This window comes from Crocodylus siamensis, chromosome 10 (assembly GCF_052110815.1).
Source record: "Crocodylus siamensis isolate JL-2025a chromosome 10, ASM5211081v1, whole genome shotgun sequence".
Lineage (NCBI taxonomy): Eukaryota > Metazoa > Chordata > Crocodylia > Crocodylidae > Crocodylus > Crocodylus siamensis.
Window position 1 is genome coordinate 18,250,266 of NC_143404.1, and position 27,303 is coordinate 18,277,568.

Here is a 27,303-nt window from a genome sequence, read left to right on the forward strand (position 1 = left end):
CGGGCTGCGCTCTGCTCCACATAGCTCGCCCTTGCAAGGGGAGCCAAAGATGTGGTTTGGGAGCTGGGCACCACATCTCTAAGTAATTAAAGGCAAAGAGCTGCTGAGGTTTGGCTGTTATCTTCAGCTGAGCTTGGTCCTGAGGAACTGATGCAACCAGAGAAGACCGTGACCCCACTGCCATTTGTGCCCGAGGGCTCCTGCTGGATTCTGAGCAGAGCCAACGCCTCCTTGGCACATGCTGGGATTTTTGCTTGATGCAAGCAGCAAAGAAAAGCAGCAGCAGGCACCATCCAGCAGCGGGATGGGAGAGTGCCATTGCTGTACCGCCCCAACATCTGCCAGAGGAAAGCAATACTTTAGTAGTGACAGACATTTAGAACAGCAATGACATTTCTCATTGCCTGGGGGCTTCTAGGCCAAGCCAGGGAAACACAGTGGCTGGCTAATAAATGTTCATTATTATGATCTGGATAGCAAGATCCCCCCTTCTGTCCACTGAAGACACCAAGGGGGTCCCATTGTGCAGAATAAAAAGAAGATCCCTCTGCAAATAGTTCAAGCAGTTTGGGTTAAGGAACTGAGGGCATCTGAGGCAAGCAGCAGAAAAACTTTGGGGCAGGGGAAACCCAGGAGTAGCCATGAGAAGAGTAGCTCACACAAAACAAATTTTCTCCTACACCCACAAGGCAACCTGAGGTCCTGCCTTGCAGTGAGAGAGAAATCCCTCATCTGCCCCCTCGGTCACACAAGCACGAGGCCATTAACAGACATGTTTCCTGCACATACTCCACAGCCCACTCCTGCCTCTACTGCAGGTGCAGGGCACACCACTAGCACGTCTGTCTTTGCAAGGAACCTGCCTGCACCAGTTAAATGCTGCAGTTCATCCCACCCCAATGAGCCCACTGCACAAAAGGCAAAAGCAGTTTACTACTTTGGTTGATGCTGCAGACATGGCGAGATGACAGCACCACACAGTGGCTGCCTGAAGCATAGAGCCGGTCAAGTAGGATGCCCAAAGCTCATTACTGACACCGGAAGAAAGTGACTCTGGAGAAATCATCAGTCAGTCCTCTCCCTGACTAAACAGCACCCCAGATGCGGGTGGTCAACTCCTGCCTCACCCTTGTCTCTAAATTCATCTCTGCCTGGTGGAGACTCATTTATTCAAAAGCCTGAGAGAAGCCTGGTGGAGACTCATTTATAAAAGCCTGAGAGAAGAAACAACATTTGTGACTATGCAACATCAAGATCTGATTCTGGAAAACCTAAGCAGGACAACTATGGAGCCAGCCCTCCTTTTTGCAGCATTCCCCAATTTCTCCAAACTGTGCAGTGGGGACAGGCTTGGAACGATGGCTTTGGCATGGGATCACTATGCAGTAGCCTGAAGCTAAGATCATGGACCCTGGGAATGCTATTAGAGGCATTGCTTCCCAGCTTTCACCAACATGACAGAAGTGACTTGAGATCCTATAAGAAAGATTAGGAAAACTTACCGGTAATTACAGGCAGTCCTTGACTTACAATGCTTCAAGTTACGTTTCACACTTACTTTTATAAATGGACACCATTTCAACTTTATGACATCAGTTTTGACTTCACAACGCTTGATCCGATGCGACGCCACACCAGCGAACAACTTTGCTGCGTCACATCTCCCTGGAGAACATCTGTCCAAACTTCCTTGGACACTTTAATTAAGAAAGCAGACGAGACTTCAGGAAAACCTGTAGCCAAGACTCCCAAGAACCCTTCAAAAAGTCCAACCCACAGCCCTTCAAAACGTCCAGCAAAGTCACCTCAAAGAAGCCCTTCCAAATTAATATGATTGCTATTTACAATATAAATACATTAATGTAGCCGTGTTACTCATCTATACTTGATCGACTACAAAATTTTGGGGCATTTTTGGTGAAAACAGGGCATCGGGCCTTGGTTCAGGAACGGATCTCCATTTATAACATTGTTTCTTATGAGAAAATTGGTTCCAAGTTACAACGTTTCAACTTAAGATGCGGTTTTCAGGAACCAATTGTGTCCTAAGTCCAAGGACTGCCTGTATATGCCAGCTTTTAATCACCCCCTTTTGATCAAAAATTGGTAGTGATAAAGTTGCAGCTGCAACTGAAAATTATGAGCTCCTCAACAAGCACCTGCCTTGGACCTTAAACAGTCTTTAGGGATTTACTCACTGGGGTGTAGTGAGAAGGCAGCTTGACCTCTGGCCTCACTTTTGCGGGGTCTTATCTGAAGCCATTATCCAGTATATTAGATGTCACTGAGGACAAACCAAAAGAGTTCCAAGTCTGACCCAACCAGCATCAGGAAAAAAACTTAATTTCCTCATAGATATTTCAAAGAGTGGGGAGAAGGCTCTGGGGGTGGGGCAGTGCTGAGTAGCTGACTGAGATCAAACCAAAATGCCAATGGATTTAGGTGCAAGCCCCCTGGTTAACTATACAAGTGGGGCAGAGTCAGCAGCAGGGGAAGGTTCATCCCTGATCTAGCAGGATTCACTGATGAATAAGAGGGATTGTCTGCTTTCCTGGGGCCTGTTCAGTGTCCCTGGCCTCACCTGGGAGGGGACGGAGAAAGAGGCTGTTCGGCACCGGTAGCAGCAGTGCTGTTTGTGATGCAGACAACTGTTCAAGACACATAACACGGCACAGGAAGTACAGGTTTAGGTTTGCAGCCTGACCTGAGGGATTACAGTCCAAACAGATGAGACAGCATTGGGGGGCAGGGGGGAGCAGTGCATACAGAGCTTCTTTATGGCCTTAATGACTTCCTTAAGGCCAAACAGCTAGTTAGCGGCAGTGCCAAGAACAGAGCCCACTAACTTTCCTACAAAGTCCAATATCCCAGAGACCACAGCTTGTCCAGTGATGTCTGAAGGACACAGGGACTAGCCAAGAGCAGCGCTTCTCAACTTTTTCAGATGCAAGATACTCCTCATTTGACCCAAAGCTCCCACCCATAATGTTTGTGAACCGAGCAGCACCTCCTTGCCAAGGGGCTGGGAAGTGAGGGAAAGGCAACGGCCAGGCAGGGACAAGCCTAAGCCTGCACTTATCTCCTTGCACCTGCTTCTCTCTTAGCACTTTGCAGAACCCTTCAGAGGATCTTGTGGTGCCCCAGGGTGCTCTACACTCTGGTTGAGAATCACTGGCTTCAAGGAAGGTCATGGGACATATGTCCTGAGGATGAAGTAGGGCAGTTTTCCATGCTAAGACTAAAATTAAAAAACCACAAGCTTACCCTTACCTGGCGTGATACGGGAAGCCAAGGCTTCCAAAGGATTTTACCAGGGCGCCGAGCCAAATTCAACTGTTCCATGGCACTATTAAGGTCTGCCCCAAGCATTTTGAGAGCTAAGCAACCCCGGAGGTTGCTGGGGAAAGAGGAGGAGGGGACCGGAACCAGATATAAACTCTATGGCTCTATTATAATGTAACATGCAGGTTGGCATTATGAAACAATGCTGAATACGAAGCATAAGCCCACAGATTAGAACATTAGTCCAGGTGCTTGCAGCTGGGGTGAGAGACTGTATTTTTATGCACAAATAGCCTTGGAGAGATCCACTGTCCTGACAGGGTATTACTTACTAGACACATCACATAGCTTCTGCACTCATTGACATTCCCCACGTTGCATGGGGTTGCCTGGGCAAGTCAAGGCACAGTGAGTGGCCAGCACCCTGGGATCATTGTTTACAACAGGTAGCAGAAGCATGTGCTCTTTGAAGTCAGGGTACATACCGCTCCTGGGGCTAGCCCATAAACAAGATGACCTCAGTCATCTAGAAGGAGAGTACACAGCTATCAAAAGCTTGGTCTCTGATTAAATCCACATCCAAGCCTCTTAATAAAGGGCCTTGTGTAATTCAAATTCAAATATTCAGGACATGGTGCTCTCTGGGCGGGATATGTTGCAATGCACTCGTGATCCCACCCGTGTCACCCCATACCTTGTCAGTATTAGGTCACATTACATCAAACTCTATAGGGAGCAATAGAAACCTCTGACTTACCATCCTTCCTAGAATCTGTTGTGCCTTCTCTTTCCTTTCCCATATCTGAGCATCTTTTTCCCTGCTGCCTCAAGGGCCTTTGCTTATTCTCCCTCTTCTGTAGTGCTATCTATTCATGATGGGCTATGAGAACCAAGAGAAATGTCAATGGGTCACTTCATCTTCATTTCTCAGGAGTCTCACCCAGCACAGGGTCAAGAACTTACCTATTGTCCCTACCTGTTGTATCTTTGCCTTACACAGTGATGGGCTTGTACAGAACTCAGCACAAGGGTACCTGACTCAAGCTCACAGGTGCTACTGCAATACCAATAATCATGGGCGAAACAATATTTTCCTGCATGGGTATTTCTTGTTCTTCTTATGAAAACAAACCATTGAGAAGTTTTGGTCTTGCAGCACCAGGACACAGTTTTCCATGACAGCCTGCTCATTAGCAGCACAGACACACACCAGGCACAGACCTGTTCACAAATCTGCTTGAAACCAGTCAAGCAACTTTTATTTAAAAAAACAAAACAAAAAACAAAACCAAAAATAATCAACCCTATAATGGCAAAAGTATAGCTATGGCATTTACATAGGCTACATCTACTTTCCTCAGACACCCCCACCCGCAATAATGCAGAGATGTATACGTGTTTACATAGTATAAAGAGACAAACAGGCTTCTATAGTTCACAAAGGAGTGAAGTGCAGTTGAGAGGCCTCCAGCCTGCCTGTGATACACTGCGTTGAAGAACTGCAAAGCTGAGGGTCAGGATACAGGAGACATGCTGGTCTTCACCCACACAGGGAATGCCAGTCTCTGAGTTGCATAGTAAGGAGAATTACATGGCAAGCAGGTACTCTGCAGCAGAGGGGGGCATCTAATTATGTGAAGGTACCTGGGATTTGCATGTAGAATGATGTTCAGTCCTTCTCTGGTGCCTTTCAGTTTTGAATCTCAAAGTGCTTTCATGAACATTAGCTAACCGAGCAATCCCCCAGCGAGGTAGGTCGGTAAAATTAACCTCATTTTACAGATGGGTAAACTGAGGCACAGACATGTGACACATCCTGCCCTGGAGCACAGGGCTTCAGGAACAAAGTCAGGGAGCCAGCACAGGCACTCCTGCACTCAAGCACTGGATCACACTCTCTGGGTCTGAGGATCTATGTTGCGGATAGTAGATGAAAGAGTGGGGCATCATGTAGAAGAGTACAGTATTTGGGGAATGTGACTCAAGCTCTTCCTTACTGGGATTACTTTTGATACTGGAATCCCTTTCCATTTCAAATATGTAAACCAGAAGAAAGTGGCAGGGACATTACATGGTTATTTCTGATCTTTAAGTCTGAGAGCAGTGCATAGTGTTCTGACCCAACGAAGTCACCTGATATACAGCAGGTGCTGGTAAGCACTGTGACACCTTTGTGTAACTATGGGCTGATGCTGCAGCTTTGAGTTGCAGCCAAATACAATATGTGTATCCTACAATATGAAACATTAACACTTGGGCATTAACAGCACCAGCATTTAGTCTGGGAGGGAAAAAGAAGAGAACCTTATTTTAGCATGGGAGCAACAGAAATGGCACTGTTCTATTTGAGCAAGACAAAGATCAATGAGGTCTAAGAGTGACAGAGAGAGATGAAATACCTCAGGACTAAAATGCCACACAATAAACAGAGAATAAGATGGCACTGCCACAGGGAAAGTGTACACAGTTTATATCAATCTTTGGTTAAAACATATACCAAAAGCAACCTGGGCTGGGGAGGAGGGATGGGCTAGGGAGGGAGGGCAGACAATACTGTCTGGCTCTGTTTGGGAAAAAAAAAAGACTGATAGACAGGCCCATAATCAGCCATGTCCCTACTGACACAGAGTTTTAACTGAGCAATGGTGCAAAGAGACAAGGCTGCTCTGTTAAACTGTCACTTCATTCTGTAGGGCACACACAACTGTATCACAAATACCATGAGCAGCCTTGTTTATTGACTATATATAAGTTAGGGTTACTGCATCTCAGCAGAGCAATGAGATTATTAATTACTACATTGCCCATAAATTCCAATTATGAAAAAAACATTAAAATAATAGCCAGGGACAAAGCTGTTCTCCCTATGTTTCTGCTCTATAAACTAGGAGTTAGAATCTTCTGTTAACCTTTAAAAGGGAATATTGGATGAACAGGGGTGGAGCCAGTTCAATTAATAGGAAGGAAGGAAGGAAAACAACTTCAGTGATTGACTCCCTTGGCCCCCCATTAGAGGAAATGCTACACTAAGTTCAACAATAGAAATTATACATCTCTGAAGTCAGATCTGCAGCTAGGTGCAATTAGTACAGGGTGGGGAAAACTTGGACCTAAAGTTTTCCCCAATGGAAAACCTTTAGTGGGGTTTAAAACTCTTATATGATAGGGAAAGCAAAGTCTGGATTCCACAATTACAATAGTATAAAAAGAAAGGAAACAACATGGAGGAGTTGTGGCCAACTGGATGTAACCAGCTTTCCTGGGAGTAACAATATTGAGAGCGAGTGGAATTATAATACTGTGAGCAAGGGGTAGCAGGTTGGACAGCAAGCATGAAAAAAACCCAGACTTTATTTGACTTAAAGCCTCCAAGCACACTGACCTATGCACGAAAATGAATATTAAGTACATACTTAGAAAACAGTGGGAAATACAGATGAAGAATAGGAAGACCAGCCATTTCAGAGGGAGTTTAACAGGCTTTTATGGTTAGAGAGAGAGAGATTTTTCTGTAATGGGACACAAGGCATCAAAAAAAGGCACTGCCCTCCCTCACTTCACACCCTCCCCCAACAAAGTAAAGCAGAACAAGGGTGAACAGAAGGATGATTTAACTTGAGGAGACATAGCACCACTTGAGCACTAGAAGAGCTCAATATACCCTATAACCATTCACCTTGAAAGGCAAACCCATACTCTGGACTGCACTAGACAATACCAGTGCCCACTGTGGCATAACTACCTTCTTGTAGCTGCCTGCCAGCTTGGGGAGATGGAGCAACATGGGTGAAGGGCCTGACTTCTGTAGCCATCTATAAAGCAGAGGTGTAGTCACTATGGGGGAGGGCAAGCATTTTCCCAGCACCCTTTTCTTCCCAGGGCTCATGGGGTTGTTCAAGTCCTTATTTCCGATCCCCCTGGGTAACATGGCTCATTGCTCCCACCACCTACTGTAGTGAAATTAATTCCACTGCTTGTCCAAAATACTGCCACGTACAAGTCTCTTCAGCACAGAGAGGATCTCCCATCCCATTAGCATACATTAAAAAAACCTGAATGATGTTTAAATTAACACCTGTCATTAAAGAAAAAACAAGGGGCTAAAGAACTGTGTTTCATGGCACAAACAAGGGGGGAAGAAGGCACAAACCTGAACTCTTGCAAAATATATGATCACAAGAAACACTCTGCAGATGTGTGCACACACAGCAGTCTTACAGGATTTGATGCTGAAGGATGATATCCCTGGTTTTCCATGACTTGTGTGTATGGCTGCACTAGGCAATATGATGCATGATACCTAACCATGGCCCTGAGCCACCAGGAAAAGCAACTCCTTTTGCCATTCCAAATTTCCTTTGGGCACGTGGGGCTGGCTGTATTTCTTTACCTGCCTAGAAGCTGGATTTCCTCTGGTCTACCTGTATTCTCAACAAAAGGTCTGTAATCTTCCTAGTATGGGGGAAAAGCTGTATTTGCTGACATAGAACCAAAAACTTGCTGTGAAACAACTTCACGTACCTATCTACAAGGGCTGGGCTGCCCCAAATGGACAATGGAAGGGAGTATTTCCTGGGGGAGGGGGAAGCAGACAGAACAGGAATGGAGGCCTAGCTGTATTATGTCAAGCTGCTTCTTGAGTTCAGCCTCAGGAATGGCAAATTGGAATGTATAGTATCCCAAATATTTTGTAAGCCAGAATTATGGAAAACTATAAATTAATAAGCTAATTAAATACTCGGGTGAAAGAATGGGAACCTCCAACTGTGTAAACAGAGGGCAGACTATGGCTTCTTTCTTAGATAATTGGAAGGAATCCAGCCTTCCCAACAAGGCCCCCCAGTTAGGACTTTGCAAAACCACCAGCCACTGCTGTTCTTCTCACGAACTTCAAATAAAGTCCCTTCTTTAAAGCTGTTAGTTTCCTCATCTCCTTCAAAATCTGCCACTGCCACATAGAGGGCTTCTTTGGAGAGATCTGGATTGGGGAAGGGAGCAGCTGTCCTCTCCTTAGCTTCTCCTCTCTCCATCTGCCTGGGTGTTACCTTTGGGCCTAAGTTGCTTTTCACTTTGGCTTCATCTTGGCCCAAAGCAGGCAGGAATGGTTTAGCTTTTGGTGGGACCAGCATAGGCCTGCCAGGCACTGGGGCAGCTCTGAGGTCAGGCACTTCCCTCTGAGGGGCTTTCAGGTCTGAAGTAGAGCCGCTGGAGCAAGGTGTTGCTTTCTTTGGAGGAGGTGGCCTCCTGGGTGGTACCACTGGCCGCTGAGGTGGTGGCTCCCTGACAATGGGGAAGCCATTCTTTGGCTCACTGTCAGTCGTCTTTGCTGGGCCAAAGGGAGCTTTTGGTGGAGCCTCCTTTGGGACCTGGCTTTCCTGTTTGGGCAGGGGCCTGTTCTCGGCACTCGGTTGTTCCTGAGGCCAGCCAGGAGCATCTGCTGGGAGTGCGTTGTTACTGAAGGAATTTTCACTAGCCCCGGGGTCCTGCTCTGAGGACCGCTCTTGGCACTTTGCAGGTCTAAGCTTACTTCTTAGACTGCAAATGTCCAGTTTATCATCTACTGGAGGCAGGTCTGTTCTTGGGGCTGGAGCTGGTTTGGGCCTGACCTGAGGTCTAGATTTCAAAAAAGGATTCTGGATAGTTGGCTCAGGCTTGTCCTCCAAGGGCTCAGCTTTGGGCTTGGCTGGTTTGATGATGGGTCGCAGGTTTGGCTTCTTCACTTCCTTGGCTGACACCTTGTGCCCGCATTCCAGACCCATTTCATTTTTCAGCTGGAACAATTTGCCTTTTTCTGTTTTCAGCTCTGGTTTCTTGCTGTCCCTGGGGGCAGGTGTCTGCTTTGGAGGTATCATTGGCAAAATCATGCCCGGGGGCTTGGGTGGAGGCCTCTGTCTTTCCATGAACTCACCTTCAGATTTAATGATGGACTCTTTCCTGGGTGGGAGGCTGGGCTTCTCTTCTATATCCTGATCAGGGATCTCTTCATACCCAGAGGCTACAGCTAAATCCCCACTTTCCAGGGAGTCCTTCCCCTTCCAGTCTTTGGCCCATTTTGTTCCACAGTCCATGCCATTCGGTGGTGCCTCAGGCAGAGGTCTGCATGGCCCAGTGGCTTCTTCACTGGCACTGTCTTCCACAGTGACATCACCAAGTCGGAGCTGGACCATCTCATTAGATAATGGTGCCAGGAAGTTAGGTCTAGATGCATTGCTAGTTTTCTTGTATTTGTCAATGAACGTAGCTGGGGCCCAACCTTCTTTTTCATCAATCTGAATGTACCACCAGCCACTCAGGTTCTTTTCAATCACCTTCAAAAAGAAACAAAAACAGATTAGAAATCTATGAACCACCCCTTTAAGTTTAACAACTGCCTGCGATGGAGTAGGGGATTAAAAAAAAGTAGGCAGGAGATGAGTGCTTAACATCTTTGCATAAAGGAGTCCTTTGATAATACCCCCTGTTCAAGCACCTTGTTCAAGTTTGTGGATGACACTAAGATGTGGGGAGAAGTGGGCATGTTAGAAGGGAGGGACAGGCTACAGCTAGATCTGGACAGGTTATGGGGGTGGGCAGATGAGAATAGGATGAGTTTCAGTACTGACAAGTGCAAGTAAGGAAGGGAGGGAAGAACCAGCACCATACCTACAGGCTGGGGAACTCCCTTCTCATCAGTGCAGAGGCAGAAAAGGATCTTGGAGTCATTACTGAGTCCAAGATGGACTTGGGCCGCCAATGTGAGGATGCGGTCAGTAGGGCCAACTGCACCTTGGCATGCATCCACAGATGCATCATGAGGAGGGTCCAAGGAGGTGATCCTCCCCCTCTATGTGGCATTGGTTGGGCTGCAGTTGGAGTACTGCGTCCAGTTCTGGGTGCTGGACTTCAGGAAGGATGTGGACAGCAAAGAGGGTCCAAAGGAGGGCCACTCACATGATCAGGGCGCAGCAAGGCAGGCCCTACGAGGAGAAGCTACAGGACCTGAACCTGTTCAGCCTTCACAACAGAAGGTTGAGAGGGGACTTGGTGGCTATCTATAAATTGGCCAAGGGGGACCAGCAGGGAACGGGGGAGACCCTGTTCACCTGAGCACTACCAGGAATAACTAGGAATAACAGCCGTAAGTTGACTGAGAGTAGATTCAGGCTAGACATCAGGAAGTGCTACTTCACAGTCAGGGCGGCTAGGATCTGGAACCAACTTCCAAGGGAAGTGATGCTCACTCCTACCCTTGGGGTCTTCAAAAGGAGGCTAGATAATCACCTAGCCGGGGTCATTTGACCCCAGCATCCTTTCCTGCCCAGGGCAGTGGGTTGGACTTGATGATCTGCTCAGGTCCCTTCTGACCCTACCAGCTACGAAACTATAGCATGTTATCATCAGTCAACCTTAGAGGAGGTCAATATCATTACAACTGTTTTCACAGAACATAAGACAGATATGACTGCAAAGAACCTCATGAGGTCTTCTGGGTCAGCTCCACGCTCAAGGTGGGAACATCCATGTTTTAACCAAGTATTTGTATAACCTTCTCTCAGATGGAGATTCCACAGCCTTTTTAGGGAACCCCATTTTTCAAATGGGGAAACCAAGGCATCAGGAGGGGAAGAAACTTGGCCAAGGCCACGCAGGAGGCCAGATATAGACCCCAGGTCTCCCAGGCCATTTTTACATGCGTTCTGGGGTGATGGTCAGGGCACTTGAACTAGAGTCACTCCAAGAGCTGCTCTAATTAAAGCACTGGCAGTGTCTCATGTACTGGCACCCCCTCACTCCAAAATGGCAGCAGAAGTGCTTTAACTAAAGCTCATTTGACGGTGATACATGAGACAATGGAGGCTGCTGGAGGCACGATAATTAGCACTCTCCAGCGGACTCGATTAATTGCAGTGCATAGAAGCAGCTTCCCCGCATGCCTACAGGCACTCTCAAGTCTAAATTCGTTGCTCCAGGTCACTCTGCTGACCCTCTGCAAGATCAGTATTGAAAGCCTGATATGATTACAGAGGAAGTGTGGTGGTTTGTTACTAATGGTTGTTGGGCCACATCAGAAACGCACATTGCACAATTGGGCAGGATAGGCATGGTAAGAGCAGGGCTCCAGCACACCAGGGCTGAGTGTCATTCAAAAAAGTAAACATGGAATGGCAAGAAGCACTGAGCTGAGTGGGGAGAAACCCAGGAGTGGTGCAACAGAACATGTTGCAGGTCAGGATACCACAGCATTGGAAGCTACCCATTACACCTATCCCTGGCTGATTCTGGCCTTGGTGACTCAGACTTTTCTAGCTTCCTCATTTTCATGTGCACTAAACTGGCAGTTTTCAAAGGGAAACAAAATAAAATCTTAGGCATGCCTATTATATGGGGGACAGTCTGCCAGGTTCAGCATCACACTTCAGACTGGAAGCAGCAGACAAAGACAATCTGGATCCTTGTAAGACTAGAGCACAAGCAGCATTTGCAACTGACCACAGGGTGTCACTGCTGGGCCATTCAGCTAGGACACCTTCCGGGGAGTTGAAAGGTGTTGATAGTTAAGACTGTGGCCCTGTGCACTGGAAAGGGTTTGCTGGCATTGCTGGGCACGGCTTACTTAAATCAGCGTTGTGTACTTTTAACAGGGCAGCTTAGACAACTTCCCTGAAATAAATGAAGTACATGGGCATAAGTGTTTGCTTGCTGGTAACAGAGAGCTTCTGCCAGCATAGCTGTGGCATTTGGGGGTGGGGAATAGCATTTGGAAGCTCCAAGATGACACAGTTATACTGACAAAACTAAGCATAGATCAGAACAGAAGGCCAATAGAGCATCTCAGGGTCAGAGACTTCAGAGGTTCATGAGCATGTGCAGGACTTCTTCTCTGTAATGGACCTTCCTGGTGCCTTTGTGGTAACTGGGCACTTATACTGGTTTAGAGCCCTCACAGATAGGTATATATTAATTCCTACTAGGATTCAGCCTACCCCACCTCTGTTCAAAGCACATCCCTGCTTGGGAATGGACTCCATGTCTACATACTAACCCCAAGGCCAACAGGAGCTGGGAGTCATATAATATGAAGGCTATGGTGACTGGACCCAGCCATGGAAAAATTCAATAAAGGCAAATCAGAAGGTGGCCTCAAACCCACTCACACTGAGTTGAGTGGGTGATGTGGTGGAGGAAATGCAAGGAGTCAAGGATGACAAAGCAGTCTTACCTCCACTTTCATTCCTGCCTGGAAGCTGATGCCATCAGGGATGGTGGTCTGGAAGTCAGCAATGGTGTAATATTCCTCTTCCACTTGGGGAGGGACAGGAGGTTTAGGCAGGTTCAAACCACGGGGCTGTTGTAATAAAAAACAGTCAGCCAACTTATTTGTTACACTTGTATAAATGGCTCATATTGCCTGGCTATTCAGAGAGACACCGGCCAGCGGAGAGCTCAGTAATATCCACAATGACGCAGCCGCTAAACTGATTTTCAGGCTGAATGCAAAACCACACAGATTCCTTTCAACGGCATATTCTGCAGAACCACTAACCTAGGAAAATGGAACAGGCAAAAGATTTTGTTTATATCCAATCATCTCCTAACCCAGGAGTGTCCAACTTCAGAGTGGTTGGTGGAGGGCTGAATGTCACAGGGGCTGCATGGGATCCCAGGGGCCCCCAACATGACAGCTCCCTTACTGCTAGTAGTATGAGCCTTCTCTCTCTGCTACACAAGCAGTGTGAGCTTCACCTCCACAGCCATCGTCACTATGCAGGTAAAGCCCCTCCATCACTGCCACATGAGCCACCCCCCCACTGCCACCACATGAGACACACTCCCCTTCTGCCACCACTGCATAGGCGGAGCCCATCACACTGTTGCTGAGACAGCAGCACAAGCCCTGTCTGAGTTCTCCCACTGTCATTGCCTCATGGACAGCAAGCTCACCGGACCTCCTACCGTGCTGTCCTGCCACAGGGACTCCAGTCACTGCTGTCACAACAGCAGGAGCCACAGGGCTGGGCACAGCTGGACAAGAATCTATAGGCTGCAAGTTAATTCCTTGTGGGCTGCAGGCAGACCTCAGGGAACCAACTGGACAGATCCACCCTAAGCTTAAAAATCCACTAGGATTGGCTTGGAAATCAAATGCAACTAGTGACTGTTGTGGCAGCAGGGAAGCCTTGCCATGCACTCAGTCCTCTGCACCCCAGAGAGCTGCCACGCATGGGCAGCTCCTAGGCAAGGACCTGAGGGCACCAGAGCCACTCTGGCACCCTTTTCCCATTCAGTCTGCCACAAACACTTTGCTTGCTTTATCCAGAACCAAGGAGGCACAAGTGGCTCCAGCAGCCATTGTAGAGATGGTAGTGATGGCATGCTGGAAGCCCAGGTGCAGCTGGATGCTTACTATAGTAAGATCTCGGCGAGGAGGGGGTCTCTGCCTCATCTTTGGAGACTCTGTAGAGAAAGAATGGCATAGAGCATTGAGGTTCAAACTGCATTATCAAGGCATATAACAGGGCATATAACAGAGGGAAACAGCAGCAACCTCCACATCTAGACCCTGCTTATCATCCTTCCCTTCCAGCAGGACTGGACTGCCTTCCAGCTCATCACTTCCCCTAAAGCTATATAACCCAGAGAGGTGTCTGGTCTGCTGGGTAACTATGGGAACTTAACATCTTCCCAGCTCACCCTCTCTCTTATGGCAAGCTAAGCCGGGGAGCACAAGAAGGTCTCTTCATGTTGGGGGACAGGAGGCTGGGCTGCATGCTAATGAACTTGCCTTCCCCTGAACAAATCTATATTCATACCCTGTTCCAGGGACTAACTTGCAGGTACGACCCAGAGGCCCCCACCCACATCTGTGCAATCCCAAACCCCCAATATCTGGCATTTTTCCACTGGCTACTTACTGCGTCGGATGTCAGCATTTGGTTGCAAGCGGCCATCAAACCTCACATCTCTCTGGTTGTTGGGGCCATCCTTCTCTCGGCCTGCTGAGTTCTGCTGACGGGAAATGCCATCCAGATCCAGAGCTGAGGAGTGTGTGGAAGAGCCTGAACCCAGTTTTTGCGTAAACATCTCCCCACTTCCCTTCTTCAGGTATGATGCAGGGGCCCAGCCCTCTTGACCCTGATACCTGTAACAAGAAGAACAGCAGCCCATTGTGTCATGGTCTTGCCTGCCAAATACTCTGATGGTGGCACTTTTCCCACTACCTTAAGCTCTGACTGGTCTGTGCTAACCAAATTGAACTAAATGAGCACTTGGATAAGGTAGTGGGGGAGTCAGGGAGCCTGAGGGAACCATGAAGCCTCCTCCTTCTTGCCAGAACACCAAAGGCCCACTGCTGATCAAGGCCCACTGCCCTCAGGCTGGGCGGGTGCTTGTGTGAAATGCCCTTATTTGCTTTCAGTCTGTTTTCCAGGGACATGATGCCCATATTGCAGACAGCTCCAGTTAGGACCAACTTCACTCCCTGGTGTCAAGCCTCCACCCAAAAGCCCTGGACCAGGTGGGCTATGTGCTCTTATCTCCTCTCTCACCCTCAGAAATGGAATGGGGCCAGAACTGAAACATGCTGCCAGGACAGCGCAGGGAAAAGTGAACAGCCGCTGCTGCCCATTCTGTACCTGCTCCTTGGATGGAAAACAGGCATTCAGCTGCTCAGCTGTCAGGCTGGCTTCTTTCCTGCTCTAAAAATTCACACAAAGTTTAATAGAGAACCCAACCTCGCGCTGTGATTGAAAAACCACATCCACACAGCGCCTCTGCCAGATAAAAGGGTCTCATGCCAATGTCCGGAAAACACTTTCTGCATTGTGGGGGTGAAGTCATTGGGTTCAAATGGCACCAGCTACTCTGCTTGTAATTGGCTCAGGTATTTTATGGCAGCTTCTCTCGGTTTAAAAAGTCAATGGCCTTTTTTTCTGGCCTGGCTGCTGCCAATACCACAGGTTCAGTGCAAGGTTAAGAAAATCAAGGCGTGACACCCATCCTGCTCTGTTCACGCCCTTCGCTAATGCACTGTCCAAGACTAAACAAGCCTCAGCCCAAGATACTTGGAGTTTTCTGGCTTGCGGAGTGCATGAAACATTGCAGGTCTGGCCAGATGGCAACACATCCCAACAGAAGCTTTGTAACACAGTCTGATAACCCAGCCTGCCTAGGTAATGTTCACATGATGGACTGTCACCAGCATGCAGTTATTTTTCAACACAATGGAGAAGGGAGTAACATTAGACACGAGGAAAACATGGCTCACCCCTGATGAGGCTGTGTTTTAACTATGCACCTTGGACTTCAACTGACCTTTTGGAAGGGAGACTGTGATTTGGTTCACAGTGGCTGAATCAAATGAAAAACCACAACAAAACAATTGAGTTTCAGGCCAATGAGGAAAAAAAAATGGTTTTGGTTTTCCCACTAGAAATGCAAATGCACCAAGGAAACTCATTTCTTGCCTCAGATAAAATGTTCACTTTTCCCTGAAATGATATTTTGGGGAATTTTATTTAAAAATATTAGCTAAACTTAGTCTCACTTGAAAACATATAAATAAAACATTTTGACATTCCTGATTTTTTTACCGTTTTTTTTTTCTTCCAAGCAGGATGCGTTTGCCAAAATTGACCTAAATTTGTAAATAGTTTCACTCACCTTGAAATCCCATTTTTGGCAGATAAATTATTTGTCACAAAACAATCCACCTGTATCTATCCCTAAGGGCCCCTCTACACATGCAGATAAAGGCACAACAGAATCTAAAGTGCAATCCACACAATTGCATCTTCTGCCATGCCACACATGCATGACAGGAAGCATGATTTTGTGGACTGTGCAATAGATCCCACTGTGTCTTATTGTCGGTACAAGCTCCTGCAGCTAGAAGCCCTCCCAGCTGATGGGGCTCCCAGTCACAGGGGCACACCATGTGCTTCCACAGCTGGGAGCCCCCATTACCTGATCTGGGCTTCCAGCCACAGGGATCATCAGCTGCAATCTGTGTGGGTTGCCCCTGTGGCTGGGAGTCTTGTCAGCTGATGACTCTCCCAGCCTCAGGGGCCGGTAACTAGGCTCAGCTGGGAACTTCCAGGCTCAGAGGTGTGCATGAATGCCCTGCCACAGCTGGGAGCTGTGATCTGCTGAGAAGGTTCCCAGCCATAAGGGCCCCTGACTACATCTTCAATTAATGGCAAGATAGGAAGCAGCTACAAAGTAATTACACATATTTTGTGGAATAACTTTCTAGCTTATTCCTCTTTTAATCACACCATGAACTGATTGAAGAAGTGGCTGTGTGACCACTTGAATTGTGATTAACTGATTAATCACACTTTAAGTGTACTATGTAGGTTGAGCATAACACACCTAGCCAAACTTGAGAATGCTGCTGTACAAGATTAAGGAAAGCCCTCTCAAAAATGATTGTGCTCAATATGGTTCCAATTCTGGTCTCTACTTTGCACAAACACTGCCAACAGTACAGGGGAGCAGCAGAAAAGCAAAAAGTACCTTATTTTCCACCAACCCTCCAGGTTTTTCTGGATCACCTCCACCACGGCCCCTCTGTCTAGGTTCATTTCATCCTGGTCTCTAGCAGTGTATGGGTAAATGACTGTGTATTTCTCTTCTGTTGAACAGAAAGCACAGTTTAAAAAGGGACCATCTTGGAAAAAACAACACATTAAAACAGCAACTACATACCCATGCTATGGAAAGTGCGGCTCCTGTTTTATATATGTGTACTCACACACGCACACACACAGAATGGCCTGTAAAATGCATTTCAAAATGCCACTAGATTTGTTCTCAGCTACTGTACACTAGTTCACCAACGCAACATGCAGGGCCATACAGTCTGCATGATCAAGCTAGGCCAGGCAAAGTTGAAGTAGCCCTTTAAATGGTTCCCTTCCTGTCCCTCATAACTCTGTCCTCTGTCATTTCCAAAGCCCCAAGAATATGCCCCCCCTCCCCCCCCCCAAACCCTTCTATTACAGCCACTTCTAGACAAGCTGGAATGGACACAACCCCTTTCAGAAACCCAATTCTCTTCCAGCACATCTAATGCCAGAAGATTGTTCTTGTGGGTGTCATTCAATCCTCCTATCTCTTATGTTAACCCAGTCATGCTGTACCATGGTGTAGGTCTAACCATACTTTGCAGGACTAGTAGGGGATTCCTAGGTCAACAGGTCCAATCCCCTGATTTGCTATCACAGCAAATCATGTCCTGCATACCCATTTACAACAACTGATCAAGCTTCGTGTCAAAATGTATTAGCCTTTTTATCCCCACTACTCCCATGGGAGGGCTGATCCAGAATCTTACTGCTCCAATGGCTAGAAACCTTATTCTAATTTCCAGCCTATCCTTATTCAACTGAATCCCATTTGTTCCTGTGTCAACCATGTCCCTTATCTTAAATTATTTTCTTCCTTTTGTGGTGTTCATCCTGGACTGGTGTTTCTACCCCTTCTCAGCCTTCATTGTACTCAGCTAATCAAGCCAACCTCTCCCAAGTCTCCTCTTGTAAGACAAGCTCTGCATTCCCTTGATCAACTCAGCAGTCCTCCTCTGCACCTGTTCCAGTTTGTATTTATCCCCTTGTAACATGGGTGACTAGAACTCCCATGGTTCAGGTACTGGGGAAAACCATCACGATAATTTATAAACATAAGAAAAACACATTGTCATGCATGGATTCAAATCACCTTACAAAGGCAGGTTTGCACTAATCACCCCATTCAATACAAGGAAATAGCTGAGCAAGGGCCCATTTGTCCAAGGTCTTAGAATGAGGCTGTGGCAGAGGCAGGAACAGATTTCCCATGCTGGCATCCTATTCACTGGAAGGAATGAGGGGACACGGAAATGGAAGCCCCTCTCAAAAGGAAAGAAGCAATTTTCTAGCCAGAGCCACTCTGCAAACAGAACTGTCAGATCCTCTCTGTTCATTCCTCTCCCCTACCCTGGCCCTCTTCTTTAGAAAAGCAAACTTATGTCAATGGCTCACAGCTTGTGCTCAGTCACTGCTGGAGGAAGATGCAGAGAAAAATCAGTCTTGGCCACATTCAGAGATATTAAGCACTATATCGTCCTGCCCCGGAGTTTCTCTACTCTGTATTCCTGGAGAAGAACTGCCCACTGGAGAGTTGGAAGTTTCTCTTCCATGCGACTCTCCAAGCACTCCATGCCACGAGTTGAGACCAAGACATGTACTGTCACACCCAGTAGCTCCAAGCTGATTTTCACTTCTCAACCCCAGCTGAAGTGCCAAGAACAAGTTTTGCAGCCGAGTGCACAAGTTCCAACCCAATCAAATGCTACAGTTGTGAGTAGTTATATCTGCAAGAGTCCAAGGAGTAGAAGCCTCAGTTTCCAGACTCAGAGCTAAATGGAGTAGCTAGCAGAGGGAAGGGTCACAGAGATGAGCACTGCCATTGCAGCCAGTCAGGGCAGCAATACATGCATTCACATGTACACACACACACACCTTGGAGTGCACAAGGCTAGCACAGAGTTCACCACATGCAAGGCATGCAAATAACACAGGCTGCAGCACATGCACACAGAGAGGCTCCAAGCACAGAACAAAGGCAGCAGAAGTCTCTGCAGCATTGACCTTGACCCCATCCACTGGTGTACAAATCCCCAAGAGTCCGACGGCGGCCAACATGCCTTGGCAGAGACCAGTATCTCCATGGGACTGGGAGAAGCGTGTTGGGGAAGCAGGAGAGGCACAAAAGGGGATATAAGGAGGCAACAATAAGACCTGACCACAGGAGATTCTGTAAGAAGGCAGGGATTTGACAGTTTATACTCACCTGGAATTCAGATCCTCCCCACCAAGCCTTCCCTTCCTTAGGCTGCAGGGCAGAGCTAATTAGGATGCTTATTTAGGCATAGTGTTCTTGGTCACCCTGTTCCTACATGAGTGTAGGCTGTGTGGTATGGAGGATTCAACAAAACATGGAGGGTACTATCATAAATAAAGTCTGTGCCCGTGTTAACCTGACCATGTGGCTCCATGCTCCTTGCTCCTGCCTGCCTCACAGGATGCTAATGGGATGGCTATAACTTCATGTGAAATGAAGTGGGGCAAGGGCAAATGTCTTGGTGTTCCTACCAGCACTACAGAACAGGGTTCCTCTAAGCTGAATGACTGGGTGTTTTGTGGAGGTGGCCCCTCAACCCCTTTGGGGGAAGAGGAACAAGACCACCCAATCAATCCCGGTATTTGACTGCTCTAATGGTGGCTAAAGCATTAGAGCAACTAGCTGCAGTGCACATGCCAACCAATGCTGGGAGGCCAGGGAGCTTAAGGCCTTGGTAAATGACTTGATCCAAGATCACTTGTGTCCCTCCTTGGACTCCATCCTGCAAAGTGTGAAAGGTAAGTGATCCAAGGTGCTCCATGTGGAGGGTAGACTGGCTACATTAGCTTTTTTCAAACCGATCTCTTACCTTCTTCAGGCTGCATAGAGAATTCATCCTGGACTCCATCCTGAGCTTCCAGGCACGTAGCTGGGACCCAACCTTGCTCATCAGATGTGCTCACAAACCACCAGCCTGAAAACAAGCAACAGACACTTTATCTGGGGACATCCATTTGGAAAACACACTCAGTTGCCAGCTGAGAGCTCTATTCTCCCCAGTCAGGCTTACCACATCCCTGCCTTGCTCCGTACACAGAAGTCTGGGATGCAGAAAAGTGAGTCAATGCCAAACTGACTTCACAGCAAGCCAACAAATAGCTGCCCAAAAGGGGAACGTAGGAAACAGCAACTGTTTCAATGGCATTTACGGTTTAAAAGGGAAACCAGTCAGGGTCTTAAAAGACCAGTTCTCTCGCTGGTGTCACTAAAAGCAGCAAAGATTCTAGGAAGTGAATGAACTTTAACATCTCATTTACTTTTCTTTTTTATATTATCTGCTGTTCTCTGCACTTCCCTCAGTTTGGTCAGCAAGGCCTGTCTAATTAGTAGATATGAATGAACTCTCTGCAAATCAATAAGTGCTGCACTGGCTCTAGCTGTGTTTTTGCCCTCTGCACATTTGTGGAAACATTGAATTTTAAAGACAATTTTTGGAAAGTAAATTCAGAGCTGAAACAGGATTTTTTTTCTACTGGAAACCTAACAAGTCAATTAGAGATCATAAATGATGCTGTGTGACCTCGTATGACCAATCACAATGAACCAACCATGAGCTCTTTGTTGAGAGAATCAGCTAGAGACTAAACTTTAGTATCATAAAGCTTAACTGGTGAATCACTTAATAAGACCAATTAACTTGAATAAAAAAGACACTGAGCTGTAGTGTAGGTACAATTTTCTTAACAGAAAAGTAGGACTGAAATGTAATAAATTGTTTCCTACTGATTTTTTGGTTGACACTGCTATTCCCAGTCATTGGGTACAAGGTCAGTTATACATTTTAGTTGTCCACAAGTAGACACTAGCAAAATTAATCTTCTTGGGTTTGAGTTATCTTAATATTAAAACCTAAGGCAAAGGCTATTATTATCAGATTGTTTTAAATACAATTGCTACTGTAAGCTGCTCTGAGCCTTTGTTAGGAAAGCAGGCACACAATAAATAAAGAATCTTTTAAACAAATCCCAGTTGCTGGGTTTAAATTACTTGACACGACTCCTTCAGAGTACTCACCTGCATCTTTGTGCAAGCAAGTGGTTCTATTCATTTCAGCAGGGCTCCCCTATCTTTCGTTACTCTCTTGGGGTTCACTCTTTTTTATACCCAGCTGAGGCCATGAACATGGTACCAAATGTGGGCTGGCTCTTGTCATGAGCCGCATGAACCAAGATTTTAAAAAGCAGAACCCTAAAGAGTTAGGTTCTTAAATCCACCTTCAGGTTTCTTAGAAAGTGGGGTGATTCTCAGAAATGCTGAGCAAGCACAACTCCAGCTGAGCCTCCCCAGTGCCCAGCACTTTTGAAAATCAAACTCTTTACTTAGCAGCCAAAATTTTGGTCCTGCCCATAAGAATGCCTGAAACCCCCAGCTGTTTTCACACAGGCCAGCCGACTGCCTTCAGGATGAGGACATAGCCCAGGGTACCTCAAGGCTGTTCACTTGAGTTCTTTTAATTCCATGATGACAGTAGGAGATTGTCAGGCATTTTGCTCACTAGAGATGGGGGGAATACAAAAGCTCTGTCAGATCATGTGTTTGGGTCCACAGACAGCTAGGTTCTCCTCACCTGATTCATTTTTCTCAATGATATCCACCATCTGGCCCACGCACAGGCTGATCTCAGAGCTCTCCTGTTTCTGGTAATCTGCAACCACCACATATTGCTCCAGGACCAGATCTACAGATGCAAAGTCACCACCTGAACATGGGGAACAAGACACAATCCATGCACCCCATCACCACCAGGCCATACCACTGAGCTGCTGCTCTCTGGCTACTGCCAGCCTGCAGAAAGCTACATGAGCCAGGTGCCCTTTGGAGCCCGTTGTGAAAGAGGTGAGTCAGAAACATGGTCAGAGTGAAGAGGAGGAGAAAATGAGCAGCCAGGTGAGATCAGTGCAGCCAGGTGAGGCCTCTTCACTTGCTACCCATCTGTGCCCTGGAGCTACATAAGCATTGCCACCACTACTGAAGCAAACTATTAGCATCATCACAGAGGGATGGACTGGAACACGGGCTCCTGTGAACTGAGAAGCAGGCGAACCTTAGTTCAAACTACTCTGAAGCACAGTAAAGCTTAAGATGACAAGGATATGTAACATCTGGTTATCTTCTCACTGCTGCCATTTTTCTAGTTCCAGACAGAAATGCCCAAATTCCCCAACCGAGGCTGTTCTGATACAACAGCCTGCCTGGTTCTGAACACCTGAAAGCTTGGATGTATCCCTAAACAGCCCAACTTTCAAAAGTGCCCTCAGCAAGTAAGACCTCTCTCAAAATGGGCTTCCAAACCCATAGGCCATTTTTGAAATTCTTGGCCCAGGGGCCCAATCACTACAGCTTGATGAGCACCCACTGGACAAAAATGGGACCTCCCACTGTGGCATGGGTGATTGACTGTATCGCAGGGTCTGTCTCTTACCCGTGACACTCCCTCTTCAAGATCACTGTCTTGAAGAGACCCTCAAATCCCTCTTCAAGATCACTGTCTGCTTAGGTCTCCTCACAGCTACCTCTGCCTACAGTAGATCTGACAAAAATATTTTGTGTCCGTGTGTGTGGATGGATGGTATAGACCATATACCATCTACAGTGATTGAATAATATAGTCTTTCAACTCCCTGACAGTCCATATACACATACGCACACACATATACATGGACAGTGCAAGGAAAGCAGTTCCCTGACAAAGGCAAACAAAGGGAAAATGCTCCCTTCTCTTGCCTTGCCTTGCTTATCCCATGCAGGTCCTTGGCAGCTGCTTCCCCCTGGTCCTGCCATGCTTTTAAGAGTCTCTCCTTTACAACCATACCCAGTCAGCCCTCCATGCCAGGCATCAGATCCACTCCTGGAAGGCTTTCTAGATGCCATGAGCACCTAAGGACAGGGACCTCATCGTCCCCTGTGCCTGTAAAGTGCTGTGGTGCTCACAGTGATCTGAGCCTCAGCACACTTCACCTCTCCGCAGCAGACGGAGAAAACTCAGTCAAGTAATTTGTCTAGAGAGAACAAGGCCTGCCTGACTACACACACCCTGCACATCATTAGACAACATAACCTACTGCCTGCAGCAGATATTGGGTCTCTGTTGTCATCTTTCCTGGCCCTTGGCTGTGACCACATGGAGATACACCTCCTGAGGGCTGCAAGGCTCTGAGCTGGCATTTCCACAGGATGCAGCTTGAGAAATCCAGGGATCAAAAATACCCTGAGAAATCAGCTGGCCTTGCAGTTTAGCACATGCCTGCTCCCTCATGCTCCAAAACAACTTCCTGCCCTGCTGCAAACAGGACAAATATGGACACAATAAGGAGAAAGCAAAATGCTGACTAAAGCAAGAGAGGGTCTAGCAGCCACAGAACGAGATCCTGAGACACCCAAGAAGAATTCAAACCAAAACATCCTGCTTCCCCCTGCTGTCCCACAAAGCCAGCGCAAAAAAAAGTTTTGCTCCTGCTCAGATTAGTCTTGGCCTCTAGGCGGCAATGCAAACCAAGCTGAGCGGAAGATGTGCCTGGAACCCATCTAGGAAAGGGGAGGCGAGGGGATTGTAACTGGAATTGTAAGGGACAGCAGGTTTGATCGATTTTTAGCGGTTTTTCATTTATTGAAGTGCTCTGGATCCACTCCCTTCACCTAGTATTTGTTACCAGTGCAGTTCTCCTTCCGAGGGACCAAGGTTTAATGCAAACCAGTTACTTAAAGCGCTGTTTCCAAACCATATGTTTATCTTGTGCATTAATAACATTCCAGCAAATCTACCCCCCCAGCAGCTCAGCTGTTTGCCTGCATGTTGTTTATTATAAGGAGCGAAACACTGGGGTTAAGGGGGCTGAAAAAAACAGGAGCTGGAAACTCTCACATTCTTGGCTGAAGTACCAGACCCTTTGCAGCCTCAGGCACATCATTTCACCTCTCCCTGGCTCAGCTTCGCCATTCTGTAAAATAAGGACAATGATCCCTCCCAGCTCTCTGGGGTGTGGTGAGGATTAAATAATGTTTATCACATGCTCTGGAAATGGAAAAGTGTTAATTACTGCAGCTGGAGTGCTGCACAGAACTTGCCCGACATTTAGGATGAGCCTGCTGGGGCTTTGTATATGTACCAGTACTTGTTCTCAAGCCTCAGGTCAAAAAGCCTTCTAGAGGCATGAACCCATCTGCCCCAGCCCTCTTGCTACTTCAATAAAGTGTTTCTGACCTGGATAAGATGTTCATTTCTAAATCTCAGAAGGCTGCAAACACCTACTAGGGAAAAGGAATCATGTAGGAAGTGTAAATCCTAATTAGGAGAACAGGGCTAAAGTGCAACAAGGAAAAATTCAGGCTGGATGACAGAGAAAGGTTCATACCTGTGACATCAGGTAGAAGAATAATCTCTCCAGGGAAATGAGAACAGCCCCATTACTTGAGAGGCCTGGAGGGTACCCTACAGGGAGAACACATGTAGGAAACAACCCTGGTGGCCAAAGGAAGGGGGAGGGATGGAGGTGAACTAGATTTAACAGATCTTTACCCTCCCAAATATCTGGGATGCTCTGGTCTCCAGGCAAGAAATTCTTCTGTGCCAGGGCCTCGGTGTCCGAAGCAACTGCTGTAGTATAAGTTTAAATAAAAATGCATTTTAGGGTAGCCTTATTTGAAGGAACAAAAGGCAATTTTCCACATGTCATACTAAAAACAGCTCTCCACAGTGCTCCATATGACCAGGGCAGAGCAGAAGTTCAGTTACCACTAATTAGAGCTTCCACTGAATCAAAAAAAGGAGGTAGTCACTACAGAAAGTTAAAAATAATTCTCCCCCCACCCCCAAAATGAACAGACCATGTTGAGCTCTGGACCCATCACCTCCCCTGCCCCAACTGCTCCTTTGTAAGGTTCTAGCCTAGAATGAACAGAGGATTTATTTAGCCAGCGAGGACGTATGCAATGGCTACAGGAAGGGAGAAGAGCTCTCTTTCCAGCTTCTCCAGATATAATTACACCTGTTACAATGGGACTATTTGAAGTATTATGAGGCAATTCTAAATCCTCCAACATACCTATTAAATCAGCAATAGAAAGCAGTAAACAGTGCCAGGAGGAAGACGTGGGAGTTAATTCTAGGAGCTCCTTCTCTTGATGTAATTATCCTAACCACAAAACTATAAGGTTGAGTTAACAATAAAGCATCCTATTCATGGCTCAAAATAATGGTGCTGTGGTGGTATCATTTAAAGTAAGGGAGAAATATGTTGAGATGCATAGGACACATCAGGTAAGGTATTCGGCTCACAGGAGAACTGTATCACAGAACACTGAGATTTCCAGGATGCTCCGGGAACAGCATCCGGCAGATTTACTGCCACAGACATGCAGCTCAGACAGGTGGCTCTTCCTGGGTCAGCCAGACCTGATCCAAAGGGCAGCAAAATCTCTGGATCAGGCTCATAGCCCAGATGCCTAAAGATAAGCCAAAAGAATGAGTCATAATGTAATTTCTCTCAACTGTGCCAAGCAGAAACTCCTGTTTGTAGGACATTGCCTTCACCTACTTCATGGTCCCTGAATGTACATGCGGCCAAGGCACCAACCCAATGGAGTAAGTCCACTTTCGGAACAGGCCATGGCATTATTTTTGGTAAGAATAACAGGCCAACCTCAAAAGTTCACCGAAAAGCTTAAGCACTTACCCAAACTACTCTGACATGCCATGGAAACTTCACAATAAGAGGCCTGCTACAGGTATTACCTAGTCTACTCAAGGGGCTGAAGTGTCAACCAAGAACAGTATCTCTCATGGAGACCTGACATTTTTTTGTTTCCCCTGGGGAGGCAAATGTGAAATGAGAGAGAGAAAATGCTGTTTTCATAGATTCATACATGTCTGGGTTGGAAGGGACCTTAGCAGATCATTGAGTCTGACCCCCGGCCCTGGGCAGGAAAGAGCACTGGGGTCAGACAACCCCAGCCAGGTGTACGTCTAGCATCCTCTTAAAGACCCCCAGGGTAGAGGAGAGCACCACCTCCTTTGGAAGGCCATTCCAGATTTTGGCAACCCTTACTGTAAAGAAGTTCTTCCTGATGTCTAACCTGAATCTGTTCAGCATCATTTTGTGGCCGTTGTTTCTAGTTACTCCAACGGGTGCCCTGGTAAACAGAGCATCTCCTATTCCTTGCTGTCCTCCCCTGATGAATTTGTAGGCAGCCACAAGATCACCTCTCAGCCTCCTCTTGTGGAGGGCCCTAAATCTCTCCTCATAGGGTTTTGCCAGCAGGCCCCTAACCATGCAAGTGGCCCTCCTCTGAACCCTCTCGAGGTTGTCCACATCCCACTTGAAGTGCGGCACCCAAAACCAGACGCAGTACTTCATCTGCGGCCTGTCCAATATCACATGGGGGGAAGTATCACCTCGTTGGACCCGTTTGTCATGCACCTGCTAATGCATGATAAAGTGCAGTTAGCTTTACTGATCACCAGGGATCCGGGTTTTCTGTTTCCCATGGAAAAATGGAGAAAACCATGGATTCCCAGTTTTTATCAAAGAAAATGAGGATTTCTCTTTTTAGCAGAGAAATCCGCGGATTCTCTGCTTTTGCAAAGAGCTCTTGCAGGCTGGCACAGCTCGAGCCTGCAAGAGTCAATTTGCAACAAGGGCAGGAAAACCCCAGCCCTGGCCAAAGGGGGAGGAACAGGGGGGAAGAAAGAGGGGGGAGGAGGGGACGGCAGGGCCTGAGCCTCTGAGGCAGCCAAGGACAGGCTCAGGCTCACATTCGCCCTTCGCCCCTGGAGCATGGAGGTAAGTGGGGCTTGAGGCAGGGCTGGGGAAGATGCTTGGGGGCTGAGGAAGTGGGACATGCTGCCGGCACCAGGTGGCAACACCACAGCTGGGAGCAGGGCCAGGGGTGCCCCTCTGCAGGGGCACGGTGTGGTGGTGCCTGCCGTATGTGAGCCGCACACATGCTGCCTGGCTGCCTGCCTGGGGCGGGGGAGGGAGGCTGGCATGCGGCCGGAGCACAGCTCCGTGGCCTGCTCCACAGCCGCAGTGAGGGATGTGCTGGGGCGGGGGGGGGCGCATGCCAGTCTGCCTCTCCGCCTTCCCCGGGCAGGCGGCCGGGCGGCATGTGTGTGGCCCCCACCACACTGCCCCCCGTATCATTTGCCCTCAAAGCCCCCTGAAGAGGGGCACCCCTGCCCTCACTGCCTGGCCCTGCTCCCAGCTGCGATGTGCCACCTGGGGCCAGCAGCACTCCCCACTCCCTCAGCCCCCAACCATCTTCCTCAGCCCTGCCCCACAGCCCTCAAGCCCCACTTACCTCTAGGATCCAGGGGCAAAGGGCATGGCTCCATGGTGGCAGTACTTGCCCACAAAGCCCCCCCACCCTGCATGCAGCTGCCAC

At 47.6% G+C, this 27,303-nt stretch overlaps 1 protein-coding gene across 4 annotated transcripts in view; it reads right to left on the bottom strand.

The window, feature by feature from the left end:
* Nucleotides 1-4,504: 4,504 nt before the first annotated feature.
* Nucleotides 4,505-27,303, bottom strand: part of SH3PXD2B (SH3 and PX domains 2B) — a 123,818-nt gene continuing 101,019 nt past the window's right edge. Inside the window, exons 7-14 of one of the 4 annotated variants that reach the window (XM_090064557.1) lie at nucleotides 21,491-21,622; nucleotides 19,733-19,837; nucleotides 18,891-18,974; nucleotides 16,777-16,894; nucleotides 14,175-14,401; nucleotides 13,667-13,716; nucleotides 12,482-12,607; nucleotides 4,505-9,590 (exon numbers count right to left, since the gene is read on the bottom strand). In XM_090064557.1, the coding sequence (XP_089920683.1) occupies nucleotides 8,067-9,590; nucleotides 12,482-12,607; nucleotides 13,667-13,716; nucleotides 14,175-14,401; nucleotides 16,777-16,894; nucleotides 18,891-18,974; nucleotides 19,733-19,837; nucleotides 21,491-21,622 (2,366 nt within the window). In that variant the 3' untranslated portion in view covers nucleotides 4,505-8,066. Of the gene's footprint in view, nucleotides 9,591-12,481; nucleotides 12,608-13,666; nucleotides 13,717-14,174; nucleotides 14,402-16,776; nucleotides 16,895-18,890; nucleotides 18,975-19,732; nucleotides 19,838-21,490; nucleotides 21,623-24,439; nucleotides 24,518-27,303 lie in introns of all 4 variants that reach the window. The other 3 variants (XM_090064556.1, XM_090064555.1, XM_090064553.1) reach the window with 3 other exon arrangements.